Below are 15000 nucleotides of genomic sequence, written 5' to 3'. Positions count from 1 at the left end.
TATGTGGGGGGGTGGGAGGTGCGGGAGAGAGAGGAGGGGGGAGGGGAGACAGAAATGTGAATCAAACCTACACAAAAGACCAACAGTTCGCTCTCTCGATGAGAGCACAGTGAACGATGATGAGTCACGAAGAAAACACCCCCCCGCCACCTCCCCCCTCCCTGAAGGTCTGTTCACATTCCCTCTGTGTTTGTCAGTCACTGTCGGCAGTTCCCACGTTCACTTCATGCTGCTCGCAGTCAGCCCACCCCATCACAGAAACCATGTTGCAGGCCTATATTGGGACCCCCACCCCCCACCCCCACATCCCCTAGAAAAAATGCGCAAACTATTAATGTATTATGCAAAACTATTCACAAATTAAAATTCACGCCATGAAGAAAACATCAACACATGCAAGCTATCTGGCAATTATAACTAGATCGCTTGCAAACCATGTTGTTGCTCATCAAAATGTGGAACAGTTGCTCCGCCCCCCCCCCCCTCCCCCCCACACACACACCCGCCCCTTTTCACCCCCACCCCCCAAGAATCACATCCTGGACAGTAAACGTAGCAATGATATTTTCATTTCTATTGGTGGGTTTATCATCAAACCAAACGAAAAAGATTCGCTTTCCTTCAGGAACCTGCACCCTGCCTCTTCCCTTCAGTTCAAGTGGACCGTCAATTTTTAGGTGTTCGTTCGATTTTTTCCCCAGCGTTCTAGTTCTTGACGGCTATTCCTAGGTCAGAAACTTATAAATAAACACCGGGCGAAAAGAGAGAATAGAAAGAAAGACTGAGAGGGACTAGAAAATGGACTGTGACAACCTTGTTATATACTTAAGATGCGCATGTGCGTGTGCATATGTGTATACGGTCGACAGTCACACACACACACACACACACACACATACACACACACACACACACACGTACGCACACCTGTAACTGACGAAACCCGACCGTGGAATACAATCCACCAGACCCAAATGCTCTCTGCACAACATTTTTTTTTTTTTTTTTTTTTTTTACTTCTTTTTTTTCTTTTTTTAACGAAGTGTCTCATACCAGAAAACTCAGGGCTTCTGAGACCTTTTAATACTGTGTGGACAAATCAATCCCCCCCCCCCCCCCCTCTCTCTCTGGCACACATAACTGGGAACTGGGGACTCACTTCGGGTCTATTCTGCCGACAGTGCCGAGTGTTGCGACACACACACACACTCTTTGCGCGAGGCTTTCACAACAGGTGGCCAATGTCACACAAGTGTGGAGTTTGGAGGTCAAGGTCAGCCATGGAAAAGGTGGAACTTCGCGGCATTGCGCAAGTTCACGTTCAAAAGTGGTCACTTTCGTTTTGCTCCGTGGGGGGAGCTGTCTGTTTCGGCCAGTCAGCAAGGGATAACGCGCATGCTCGCTCGCTCTCTCTCTTTAACACACACACACTAATACAAACACTTACTTCTCCCCCCCCCCCCTCCAGTCACACGCAGAGAAAACACTGTAACGGTAAAACTGAAACCACTAATGAGAGAGAGATAGTGTGTGAAACTGAGGCAAAGACCAGAAGCACTGTGTATAAAGAGAGGCAGATAGAGGTTGAGTTGAGACAAATAGAGGGAGAGACATGGAGAGAGGGAGAGAGTGAGACAGAGAGACAGAGCAGTAAATATCAGAATACTTCATTTGGAGTCTGTATTTATTTCTCTCTCCGTCATCATTCTAAACATAAGATTTTTTTGTTGTTGTTTTTTTGGTTTACTTTTAAAATATCAATCCATTGCAAATCACATTTGCAAGGTCTTGAACATTCTACTACTATTCAGTCTTCATTTTGCCTGTACAGTATTACTACACACACATGCACACAGCGTCACACACACACACACACACACACACACACGTGTGTGCACACATGCACACACACATGCACAAACACACATGCAGTGATGCACACACACACACCCAGTGACACACACACAATCATGAACAGATTTGTGAGATGAACTAGAAGAGCAAGACAGCTGTGGAGAGGACTGGTGCATGAGACTGGCTACACATGAAACATGACACTTGTGAGGAAGAGGGGATGGACCAAGGCAGCCAGGGGCTTGGCAGGCTTTCCCAGCTGACACCCTCCCAACCCATTACTTCTCCCACACCTGATAAAAACATTTAGATTTATAATGAGTGGAGTGATGGCCTAGGCGTAACGCGTCCACCTAGGAAGCCAGAGAATCTGAGCGCGCTGGTTCGAATCACTATTCAGGCGCCGATATTTTCTCCCCCTCCACTAGATCTTGAGTGGTGGTCTGGACGCTAGTCATTCGGATGAGACGATAAACCGAGGTCCCGTGTGCAGCATGCACTTAGCGCACATAAAAGAACCCATGGCAACAAAAGGGTTGTTCCTGGCAAAATTCTGTAGAAAAATCCACTTCAATAGGAAAAACAAATAAAACTGCACACAGGAAAAAATACAACAACAAAAAATGGGTGGCGCCACAGTGTAGCGACGCGCTCTCCCTGGGGAGAGCAGCCCGAATTTTACACAGAGAAATCTGTTGTGATAAAAAGAAATACAAAATGCAAAACAAAATACAAACAAAAATGTAATTTGAAAATCTGTTGCTGGAATAGAGGGGGGCAGGGAGGGAGGGGGAGCGGGGGAGGGAGTAGGGGGGAGGGAGGAGGGGGGAGGCATAGTGATCAGTTCAGAAAAACTATTGAGTTAAGTGCTGACAATATTGTTAATACATGTTATTGCTCAAATCTGTGGTTTGGATTTTTTCTTCTTTTTTTTTTTAATTATCAAAATGAAAAGTAGAAAGCTTAATCTTTCAAACACAAAGATTCCTAATTTACTTGCAGTTGGTCAAACAGGAAAACAATGTGTGTGATACATGTGCAAGGTGGTTTCAACATTGATTGATCAGAAGTCTCCAACACCATGCACCCCCGCCACCCCCTCGCCCTCCCCCCTCCACCCACTCCCAGCTCCAAACTAATCAGAGCATCTGTGTGCATTCATAATCATAGACTATAGAGTGGAGTCTGTGACTCACCAAGCAGAGCTATGGCACCTTTGTGCATTCATAGAGCAGAGATCGTCTCTCCTAGTCAGTGAGTCACAGTCATATCAATCAAAACTGCACTGTGGCATCTATTATCCAAAATATGCAGTTTCATAGTGTGGACACTGTCAGTGTCACTCACATCAAACATAGCCATTATACTATTTATAGCATCTGTGTGCTATTTCATAGAGTGGAGACTGTCACCCATATCAATCAGATTCAGAACTATAGCATCTCTTGTGTATTCATGGATGGAGTGGAGACTGTCACCCATATCAATCAGATTCAGAACTATAGCATCTCTTGTGTATTCATGGATGGAGTGGAGACTGTCACCCATATCAATCAGATTCAGAACTATAGCATCTCTGGTGTATTCATGGATGGAGTGGAGACTGTCACCCATATCAATCAGATTCAGAACTATAGCATCTCTTGTGTATTCATGGATGGAGTGGAGACTGTCACTCATATCAATCAAAGCTACAACATCTATGTGCATTTATTGAGTGGAGACTGTCACTCATATCAATCAAAGCTACAACATCTATGTGCATTTATTGAGTGGAGACTGTCACTCATATCCATCAAAGCTACAACATCTATGTGCATTTATTGAGTGGAGACTGTCACTCATATCCATCAAAGCTGTAGCATCTATGTATATTATGCAATTTCATATTATCAATCAAAGCTATAGCATCTATGTATCATTTCTATGCAATTTCTTAAAGTGGAGGCAATCACTCACATCAATCAGAACTATGGCATAGATTCTCAGCTATTTCATAGAGGGGAGACTGTCACTCACATCAATCAGAGCTATAGCACCTCTAAGCAATTTCATACAGTGGAGACTGTCGCATCAATCAAAGCTATAGCATCTCTATGCAATTTCATGGAGTGGAGACTCCAACTCCATTCCATTACGTGCATCTGGATTCATCACTAGTAGGTCTCTGTCTTCTTTTTATCATTCCAGTCGCTTTGTACTCATCACTAACGGATCACCGCCTTCTTTTTATCATTCAAATCACCTTGCAGACTTGAAAGAGAAGGAATAGGAGCTCAGACAAAAGGAGGAGGTAACCTCTGGTTTGACCATTTTGTGCACATTAACTTTAATTTAAACCCCTCAAAAACTTGAGTATGACTGCCTACATGGTGGGGGTAAAAACAGTCACACACACACACACACACACACACACACACATACTTTGCACTCCAAAAACTCACACTTAAGACAAGTTATGCATCCACATTGTGCATGGGTGTGAGTTTGTGGTGCAGTACATGGGAAAGATAAAAGAGATGTGTGTGGTGTTGGCATGACTGTGTCCATAGTGTGTGTGTGTGTGTGTGTGTGTGTGTGTGTGTGCAACTGTGTCTATAACTTGTATAAGTGAAAGTAAATGGTATCAATAAAAGTAAACATACAATAAATCAATATAGAGCAACAAGCTGTACAAAGCTTAACTAAACATGTTTTGATGGCACTGCTACGCGTTACGAATGCGGTGGCCGAACAGTTTATTTCTTGAACTGAGTGAAGAAAATGTCCTGATTTCTTGGAAATTCAATGACCCACATCCCCACGATACCGCCCACCTCCACCCTCCTTTCTTTAATTTTTTTTTATTTTTTATTTTTTTTAGAAATCACAAAACACTTCCTATGAGCATGCACAAAATGCAGCACAAAACTCAGACTGTTCTACCGACGTATTTATGAAATGATCATAATATCTACATTGTGAAGTGGTCTGGAGGCCCAGATGCACTTGAATTTGTCATGCGCAGAAGACATCCTATCACCCCTATATTTAGCCATCTCCATTTGGACTCTTCCGCTCAACGCCATTATGGTTTTCCAAACGGCATAACCATGCATTGCAGTGCACACCGTGATGATATTCAAGAAATTTGAAAAAATATTCAAATAAAACATTAATGTGCAAATGAATCGTATATACGAGTCACAAACAAACCATACTAAACATCTATTCTGTCCATCTGACTTTCAGTTAGCGAGGCAGACCGTTGCGAAGGCAGCTCCAACCACAAAACGCGACAAAAATGTGGGAACCCCTTGAACTGAGAGGTGTTTCCCCGCAGTGCTGACTGTTTCCAGCAATTTAAAAACTATCTACACCAAACAGTATTAGAACGTAGTGCATGAACTACTACACAGTATTTTGATGTACATTTATAAACCGTTTAACAAGCAATAATCAAATTATCATAAAAGATTACTCACGCTTCTGGGGCGAACTCTGGGTAGATTTTCGACGTGGCATAACCGGATTTTACACGTTTAACAGCACTGCTACACACTTTGTCCTCTTACGAGGTGTTGTCGAATCCTTTATCTACCATACCATCCAATAATATTCATAAAAGATTGTGCAGCAGGCGCAAAAAAGCAACATTTGCGCTTCACGAAGGGGGATCCTCTAAACATGGGGATTCTCTCCGCTGAGCAAACGATTTCTGACGTCATTCCGTCACGGCGATTGAACGAAAACGAGGTCGACGGATATCCCGGCAGACACCGAAGGCGAGGTGAAAGGGCAAATCATGAAATGGGAGGACGCGTTGTGTTTGCAGTGCATGTTTAAAATGTTATCGCTCTGGAACAACTTGCCCAATTATAGCAAGCCTGCACCTAACATTGATTCGTTCAAAATCGTCATAAATGTAATGTACTTAAAAAATAAAAAATAAAAAAAAGCAACAACACGATATCAGTTGTGCTGTTTTCGCCTTACGATCAGAGAACTAACATGGGCTGCAACACAGACGACACCAAAAACTGGAAGCGACGATTTCGATCCAAAGGTCTTCCAAACAGTGTAACATTCTGACGAAGATGAAACGACAAAAATGATAAACTGGACGTATGTTGAATGACGTAAGGAATTACTTAAATGATAGACTCAGGCTGTATTCCCACAGGTTTTTTTCCCCAAAACTCAAGTTTTAAGTGTTAATATAATTATACTTAAGTCGATTGAAGATGATTGTACAACTATGATGTGTGCAGCTGCTTGTAAACCACCAAATTACATGTAGAAATCACCCCTTTTAATGAGGAGGGGCGTAAAAATGCCACGACTAATACCCATCACATCATCTCTCTCTCTCTCTCTCTCTCTCTCTCTCTATATATATATATATATATATATATATATACCTTAAGGGCATGAAGCCGATAGGTCCTTAAACTCAACTCTACTATATATAATTACACACACACACACACACACACACACACACACACACACAGTCGGAGAGAGAGAGGGAGAGATCCGCCGATCCAAGGCCGCGAGGTGGGAGATAGATCAATAAAGACCTACAGAAACCACAACAGCTGGACTGAGAAAAAGACTTGAACTTGTTTGGTGGGTGGAGGGATGATGGGGTGTGCTGCATCAGTGATGCATCATTGCTGTGATTCAGCCACGGTCGGATCCAAGCAAATACCTTTTTCCCGTCCGACTTTCAAACTTCCACTGATCGAATCAGTGCAGTTCTAATAAATCCGTCCGTCAGGTAGTCACAGTCAATTCATCGTCAAATCTCACTGGGTGATTTCCGCGGGGGGTAGTTTTGTTATTATGTTCGACTTACACACAGTACAGCCCTACTGCTGACAGCCGCAGAATGATTGTAGTCTGGCGTAGGCTCAGCTGACGCACAGAATACGTTGTGTTATTGTTTTGACCTATATATATGACTGAAGTGAACTGTCTTGACCGATGAAGTGAACATGTGCAACTGCCAGCTTGTCGGCTTGACCGATGAAGTGAACATGTGCAACTGCCAGCTTGTCGGCTTGACCGATGAAGTGAACATGTGCAACTGCCAGCTTGTCGGCTTGACTGATGAAGTGAACTGTGCGGCAACTGAGTGTCTTGACTGATCAGTGAAATGAATTGTACAGCTGCCTTGACTGACATGAATTGTCGGAACTGTGTAAATGTTTGAAGGAGGTTCTGGCAGTGCACACGGCTCAGTGTAAACGTGACGAAGGGTGTCAGTCAGTAGGAAAAGAACCGAACCTGGGTCAGCGAAAGTCACAGCCGGGCAGTGCCAGTCTGCAAAAAGGCCTTCTGTATACATTCTATACACTGATATAAATCAAGTTATTCAATGATACACAATTAACAACTTTACCACTGACTCTGATCTTCAATGAAGACAATACCGTACGCTGCATATTAGCACGGGACTTCCCATCAGTATCAGTAGCTCAAGGAGGCGTCACTGCGTTCGGTCAAATCCATATACGCTACACCACAGTCTGCCAAGCAGATGCCTGACCAGCAGCATAACCCAACGCGCTTAGTCAGGCCTCGAGAAAAAATTTTTTATTTAATTAATTTTTTTAATTAAAAAAATAATAAAAAATAATAGAATAAAATAAATAAATAGATAAATGAAACAACAAAAAATACATGAAAAAAAAAAGAAGATACATACATAAAAATACTACTACTAATAATAATAATATTACAAAAACAAACCCAAAACTTCCCACCAGCTAGCCAGCATTAAAGTGTATGCCTACAAAAGGTACACAGGAACCCAAAAACATCATCCTAGACAAACGCCGGGTAGCGGCACTGGTTAAAGTTGTGTACTTTCTTCAGTTCTTCAATTTCTTTTAAACAAATAGAAGATATAGTTACTCAGTGTTTTTGACTCACTTGTGTAAACAAAGTGAGTCTATGTTTTAACCCGGTGTTCGGTTGTCTGTGTGTGTGTGTGTGTGTGTGTGTGTGTGTGTGTGTCCGTGTGTCTGTGTGTCCGTGGTAAACTTTAACACTGACATTTTCTCTGCAAATACTTTGTCAGTTGACACCAAATTTGGCATAAAAATAGGAAAAATTCAGTTCTTTCCAGTCATCTTGTTTAAAACAATATTGCACCTCTGGGATGGGCACAAAAAAATAAAAAATGAAGCCTAATTATATGCAAACTGCATTTACTGTTATATGTATATTTTTTGTATTCTCTAAACGTGGCACTTTGATCTGATATTCTGACCCGACAACAAGAGGAGTCATTATTATCATTTTCTGTTCAAACAGGAACTTCTTGTGCTAAGCATGGAATTTTTTATTTATTTTGCAAACGTTTTGATGCAGATAGTAAAAAAGGGAAATTACTCTGTAATTAATGCTAGGGGACTTAATTTATCACAAGTGAGTCTTGAAGGCCTTGCCTCTCTTGTTGTTTATTGTGTTTATCTTGACGCTCACTGCGCGGCAGTCAGTCAACTCAGTTGGCCCGGGGTTTCACTGAATTCATGTTGTACAGTGATTTTGTCCGTCCGGGCTGGCTTTATGGGCGGATGAAATGAATGTCACCATGCACTGAGTCACCAGTGAAGCAGTTTACACGCCAAAAGAAAAGTTCTGCTGACCAGAATCCGCCGTCACGGTCAGAGTAATACAATCCCGGGCGGCAGCGGCGACTGGACAAAAAGATTTCACCAGTGGTCATCGATCGCCAGTATTGTACGTTGTGTGTGCGCATGTGCCGATGTGTGTGTGTGTGTGTGTGTGTGTGTGTGTGTGTGTGCCACGGTGTGTGTGTGTGTGCGTGTGTGTGTGTGTGTGTGTGTGTGTGTGTGTGTGTACTTATCATGTTCCTGGGTTGTGCCGCCTATATCAGTATATGCTTGATTACACATGGATGTCATTTTTAATTTCATTAGTTTTGTTCTGGCTGTCACATTAACATAGCCCATATTTTAGATTCTAAAATTCATTTTTACTCTCTCAGAGGTTAAAAATGTATTTTAAAAAATGGAGGCCGTATGTGCGAGCTGAGCGCACGGCACTATGTGACTGATGGAGCCGGGGTGGGGTGGTGGTCAGTTTAGGGGAGGGGGGGGGGGTGCGACTAGAAGACCGGAATGGAGAAGTATATGGTGACTGAGAATGGGGAGATGATGAGGGACTAGAAGAAATTAGACAAATGTGGCAGAGGGAAACGGATTTAAGCCCGGGGAAAGAGGCATGGAAAAGGAGCCGCGGATCGACTGAGCCGTGTCTGCACCTTCTAAACTTTCCATGGGACTGCCACAAGGGTCTCCGCTCTCTCCAGTTCTCTACAACGTCTACACGAAAGGCCTTGCAGACTTAAACAACAATGGAATAGCTCGGGTGCTTACTCTTGCGGATGATGGCCTGGTCTTCAAAACTTCGAAAGATGGCTCAAGAAAGAACTAAATCTGTCCAGAAACAACTGAACAATATCGCTCAATGGTGCAAGGACACAGGATCTTCCATCAATCCAGCGAAAGCTCAAACGTTGCTGTGCACCCTCAACAACAGAACCGCGAGCAAATCACCACCACCTGTGTCATTCGACGGAATTCAGATCGAGAAAACCGAACTGATGCCTACGCTACCTAGGAATACAGTTCGAAAGGATGCTGACCTTCAGACAACATACGGAAAATACTGTTCTCAAATGCAAAAAGGGTCTTTCAGCCTTAAAAGCAATGGCAACCAAAGGTATCGAACAACGCCACCTCTTCCTGTTGTATCAATCACTCGTTCTCAGTATGATCGACTACGGACTTGGGCTAACAACACCGTCTCAAAGCAGCCTCCTAAAATTAGAAAGAATTCAAAATGAAGCTATGAGGCTGATCCTTTGAACAACAAAAGACACGCCCATGGAAACCGTGCGATACCTGCTTGACCTTCCTTCAGTGCAGGCCAGAAACAAGTTAGAACAGGTTAAGACCTACTTCAAAGCATTAGAAAACCCTCAAAATCCACTACATGATGCAGTCAAGGATCCAAAAGGCAGCCGTCTAGGATGAGGAAGATCATGGATGGGGCAAGCAGAAGACACAATCCAGCTAGTATGCCGACTACAAGACCTGAAAGAAACAAAAGAATGGGAGGAAAACCCCGAAAACCTCAATCTTCTGTTCAGCACAGCCATTTCACCCGGCACTCTAGGAAGACATTGTCGGGAATGGCCAGAGGGCAAAACTGATGCAGAAGTGAATTTACTCATAGAAGAAAACAGTAAAGAAGAGGACATCATCATATACACAGATGGCTCAGTCACCAAAGACCAATCCGGTTGGGGATTCACGTTCAAAATGGAACAAAATGGAAAAACAATTAGGGAAGAGAATGCTGCCCACGAAGTCACAATCTCCAGCCTAACGATGGAAGTTGAAGCTGTGACACATGCTCTCTAGTGGCTATCATCTATCCATATGCCTGGAAACCAACATGCCATAATTGTTACGGACTCAACGAACCTCATACAGAAAAGTAAAAATGGAATGGAAGCCCAGAGTGGCATAAGGCAATGCGCAACTTTCAGATTCAAAAACTTACATGGTCATACTGCCCGGGACATGCAGGTGTTAAGGGAAATGAGCGAACTGACAGACTTGCTGGTAACGCAACAACAACGAGCGGCCTACATCTAGGAAAATTGGAAATAAGTCAAATAATACCAAAAAGAACAGGTACAAGGCCATCACACCATCGAACTACACACACACACACAACACACACACACACACACAAATATCCTGTAAAATTTGATGGCTGTGTGTGTGTGTGTGTGTGTGTGTGTGTGTGTGTGTGTGTGTGTGTGTGTGTGTGTGTGTGTGTGTAGTTCATTAACAAATTTGTGTCGTGTCCCGATGGCAGGAGAGGAGGCTACTCTTTTATTTTGTCTGGGTCCATCATGACAGTCTTTATTACGTCCCCTCTCCACACTTCAGTAACGGGACTGCTTGCTTCGAAAACAGAAACAGGTGTGCTGTTGGAGTACAGCTCCAAGTCACAAAAACAAAAATAAAAACTCTTTTGAATTCAACCACTTTGCCCACGCGCAATTTTCTTTTTCTGTTAAAACTTTGTATTTATTTTTTGGTTTTTCATGTTAGTTTCGGAGATAAGGGACTTCACTCTGCAGCAAAGTGGGACAAAATGGCGGAAGACAAGGACAAGCATGTCCTCAAGGGTGGAATGGGTGGTGGACCACTTGGCTTAGGTAATCAGTTTGTGAACAGAACGTGCTTCATTTTATTGTAACGCAATCAAAGATGAAACCACTTTCCACCCTGTTGCATATAAGTAGCATGAGCCAATGACCCATGTTTCAAAGAGTAGGTCAACGATTCATCATGATCATGGGTCAAGTTATTTCTTCACCGATTTCAAAAACACTTTCATAACATCTTAAGAAGTGAATAATTAATTGTCTGTTAACTGACTTGTACATGTGCACTTGAAAAAAACAACAACCCACACCTCAAAATATACATTTTTCGTAGAGAAGTGAAGTTCACATCCAATAATGTATTTAAAAGGGGCCAGACCATTTCCCCACCTATTGGTTATGTAATTTAGATGAATACTTTTGTCTTACAAGTGATTCAACCAGTGTTCAAGGCAATGTGTATATAGCCGACTAGGCTCCTACAATGTAAACCATCAAAGTAAAAAATTGCTCATATCATTTGGATGTATGCTCAAGCATAGAGAAAGAGATGAACACACACACTATACAGTGACACACACACACACACACACACACACACGCACGCACTCACATACAAACAAACACACACACACACACACACACACACACACACACACACACACACACACACACACACCACAGTTTTGGTTATTAATGAACTGTGGGTTATAGCTGTTCAAATTTTTAACACACTATAAAACCACTTTGACTTTTCAACTATATACAAGTTCATTACAAGTGTGTTTGAATGTATCTGCAAAGTGAATACTGACTGACATACATTTTACAGTAAGAACAGTGGTTAAAAAAAAAATGTTTTTTGAATTAGCTGACAAAGATCTCAGTGTGTTCAGATAAGTTCAGTGACTCATTGACTGCCCATGTTGGAGGACACTGTGTAGCCAGGGTAAAACAGACAACTTGGACATTAAAGGATTACAGATCTGTGCTTTATGCCACTGCTGCTTATCTTTTGTCCCATCTTTTTTTCTCTCCTTTTTTCCCATGTGATATATATGTGTACTACTTATGTAACAAATGATGTTTGCTGACGTTGACACGGTAAGTATATGTATATATATATATATGTATGTATGTATTGATCACCAAACATGGAGTATAATACAAACTCCTCCTTTTGCTGACTTGTCATTGCACTACTGGTGCTTAAGATGATTAAAAGTCTTCTTACTTAGGGAGGGCAAAACAGAAATGTGGGAGAGGGGCAAGTATATATATATATATATATATATATATATATATATATATATATATATATATATATATATATATAAAAGAAGAAAAAATGTACTCGTCCCTAGGACAACTGAAATTGTCTGTGAATTTCTGGGTCAGCTTGCTGTGTGTTGAACTCTGTGTGTTGGTCAGTGTGTGTGTTTCAGTTCCTCAAGCAGGAATCAGTGTGTTCAGACAAAAAATACTTGACCACATCTGCTAGGCAGATGCCTGATCAGCGACATAGCCCAACATGTTTGGTCAGGCCTTGACTGCATGCAGATATATATATATTTGTGTATGTATATATTGCATCTGTCAGAGGGAATTTCTTCTTCAAAATTTTGCCACAGAACAGCTCTTTTGTTGCTGTGGGTTCTTTTTCAGTGCACCAAGTGCGTGCTGCACACAGGACCTTAGTTTATCGTCTCATTCAAATGACCAGACAGACCCTCAGTTCAAGTTTTCAGTCAAAACTTGACAGAAGGGGTTAGAGCAGGAACCCAGTGTGTCGGTCAGTGTGAACCCTGTGTGTTGGTGTGTTAGTCAGTGTGAACCCAGTGTGTCAGTCAGTGTGAACCCTGTGTGTTGGTGTGTTGGTCAGTGTGAACCCAGTGTGTCGGTCAGTGTGAACCCTGTGTGTTGGTGTGTTGGTCAGTGTGAACCCAGTGTGTCGGTCGGTGTGAACCCTGTGTGTTGGTGTGTTGGTCAGTGTGAACCCAGTGTGTCGGTCAGTGTGAACCCTGTGTGTTGGTGTGTTGGTCAGTGTGAACCCAGTGTGTCGGTCAGTGTGAACCCTGTGTGTTGGTGTGTTGGTCAGTGTGAACCCAGTGTGTCGGTCGGTGTGAACCCTGTGTGTTGGTGTGTTGGTCAGTGTGAACCCAGTGTGTCGGTCAGTGTGAACCCTGTGTGTTGGTGTGTTGGTCAGTGTGAACCCAGTGTGTCGGTCAGTGTGAACCCTGTGTGTTGGTGTGTTAGTCAGTGTGAACCCAGTGTGTCGATCAGTGTGAACCCTGTGTGTTGGTGTGTTGGTCAGTGTGAACCCAGTGTGTCGATCAGTGTGAACCCTGTGTGTTGGTGTGTTGGTCAGTGTGAACCCAGTGTGTCGGTTAGTGTGAACCCTGTGTGTTACTGTGTTGGTCAGTGTGAACCCAGTGTGTCGATCAGTGTGAACCCTGTGTGTTGGTGTGTTGGTCAGTGTGAACCCAGTGTGTTGGTCAGTGTGAACCCAGTGTGTCGGTCAGTGTGAACCCTGTGTGTTGGTGTGTTGGTCAGTGTGAACCCAGTGTGTCGGTCAGTGTGAACCCTGTGTGTTGGTGTGTTGGTCAGTGTGAACCCAGTGTGTCGGTCAGTGTGAACCCTGTGTGTTGGTGTGTTGGTCAGTGTGAACCCAGTGTGTCGGTCGGTGTGAACCCTGTGTGTTGGTGTGTTGGTCAGTGTGAACCCAGTGTGTCGGTCAGTGTGAACCCTGTGTGTTGGTGTGTTGGTCAGTGTGAACCCAGTGTGTCGGTCAGTGTGAACCCTGTGTGTTGGTGTGTTAGTCAGTGTGAACCCAGTGTGTCGATCAGTGTGAACCCTGTGTGTTACTGTGTTGGTCAGTGTGAACCCAGTGTGTTGGTCAGTGTGAACCCAGTGTGTCGGTCAGTGTGAACCCTGTGTGTTGGTGTGTTGGTCAGTGTGAACCCAGTGTGTCGGTCGGTGTGAACCCTGTGTGTTGGTGTGTTGGTCAGTGTGAACCCAGTGTGTCGGTCAGTGTGAACCCTGTGTGTTGGTGTGTTGGTCAGTGTGAACCCAGTGTGTCGATCAGTGTGAACCCTGTGTGTTACTGTGTTGGTCAGTGTGAACCCAGTGTGTTGGTTAGTGTGAACCCTGTGTGTTACTGTGTTGGTCAGTGTGAACCCAGTGTGTCGGTCAGTGTGAACCCTGTGTGTTACTGTGTTGGTCAGTGTGAACCCAGTGTGTTGGTCAGTGTGAACCCTGTGTGTTGGTCAGTGTGTCGGTCAGTGTGAACCCTGTGTGTTGGTCAATGTGAGCCATGTGTGTTGGTCAGTGTGAACCCTGTGTGTTGGTCAGTGTGTCGGTCAGTGTGAACCCTGTGTGTTGGTCAGTGTGAACCCTGTGTGTTGGTCAGTGTGAGCCATGTGTGTTGGTCAGTGTGTCGGTTAGTGTGAACCCTGTGTGTTACTGTGTTGGTCAGTGTGAACCCTGTGTGTTGGTCAGTGTGAACCATGTGTGTCGGTTAGGAGGTTTGAACCCTGCAGCCTGCCATATGTTGGCCAGGTGACCCGGAGGACAAGACGCTGCGCAACGTGGAGAAGGAGGTGATGATCCCCATGAAGATGAAGGAGAAAGCCAAACAGGAGAAATGCACGCTGGAGGTGAAAGGTCAGCCTGCACGCCTGACATGGGTCCTGTCTTCCTGCCCCTCACTCTCAGACTTCAGACTGGATTAGACTATGATTAGAGGAATACAACTCAAAGTACACATATTCCATCCCATTGTTATTTCCTTTTTTTTTTTTTTTCTTTTTGCTGCCCCGTCATCTGCACCGTTTCAGTGGCATTACTCCCACGCCGCTCATTTAGATTCCCCCATACACGGCCACACCCGGGTTTGTCCGTCGTAGTTCCAGCGTCGGCAGTCCACAGGGAACCATCGATGTTAGGTCGCC

At 43.7% G+C, this 15000-nt stretch overlaps 2 protein-coding genes across 2 annotated transcripts in view; one reads left to right on the top strand and one right to left on the bottom strand.

Annotated features, from left to right (window-relative positions):
* The window catches only part of LOC143291066 (uncharacterized), a 52034-nt gene extending 46473 nt beyond the window's left edge, over nt 1-5561 (bottom strand). Inside the window, exon 1 of the mRNA XM_076600655.1 lies at nt 5319-5561. Coding sequence (XP_076456770.1) covers nt 5319-5358 — 40 coding nt within the window. The 5' untranslated portion in view covers nt 5359-5561. The remainder of the gene's footprint in view (nt 1-5318) is intronic.
* Nucleotides 5562-11012: 5451 nt separating this feature from the next.
* The window catches only part of LOC143290775 (COX assembly mitochondrial protein homolog), a 10504-nt gene continuing 6516 nt past the window's right edge, over nt 11013-15000 (top strand). Inside the window, exons 1-2 of the mRNA XM_076600287.1 lie at nt 11013-11101; nt 14609-14713. Coding sequence (XP_076456402.1) covers nt 11038-11101; nt 14609-14713 — 169 coding nt within the window. The 5' untranslated portion in view covers nt 11013-11037. The remainder of the gene's footprint in view (nt 11102-14608; nt 14714-15000) is intronic.

Source organism: Babylonia areolata, chromosome 16 (assembly GCF_041734735.1).
Source record: "Babylonia areolata isolate BAREFJ2019XMU chromosome 16, ASM4173473v1, whole genome shotgun sequence".
NCBI lineage: Eukaryota > Metazoa > Mollusca > Gastropoda > Neogastropoda > Buccinidae > Babylonia > Babylonia areolata.
This window is presented reverse-complemented; position numbering and strand designations above follow the sequence as displayed.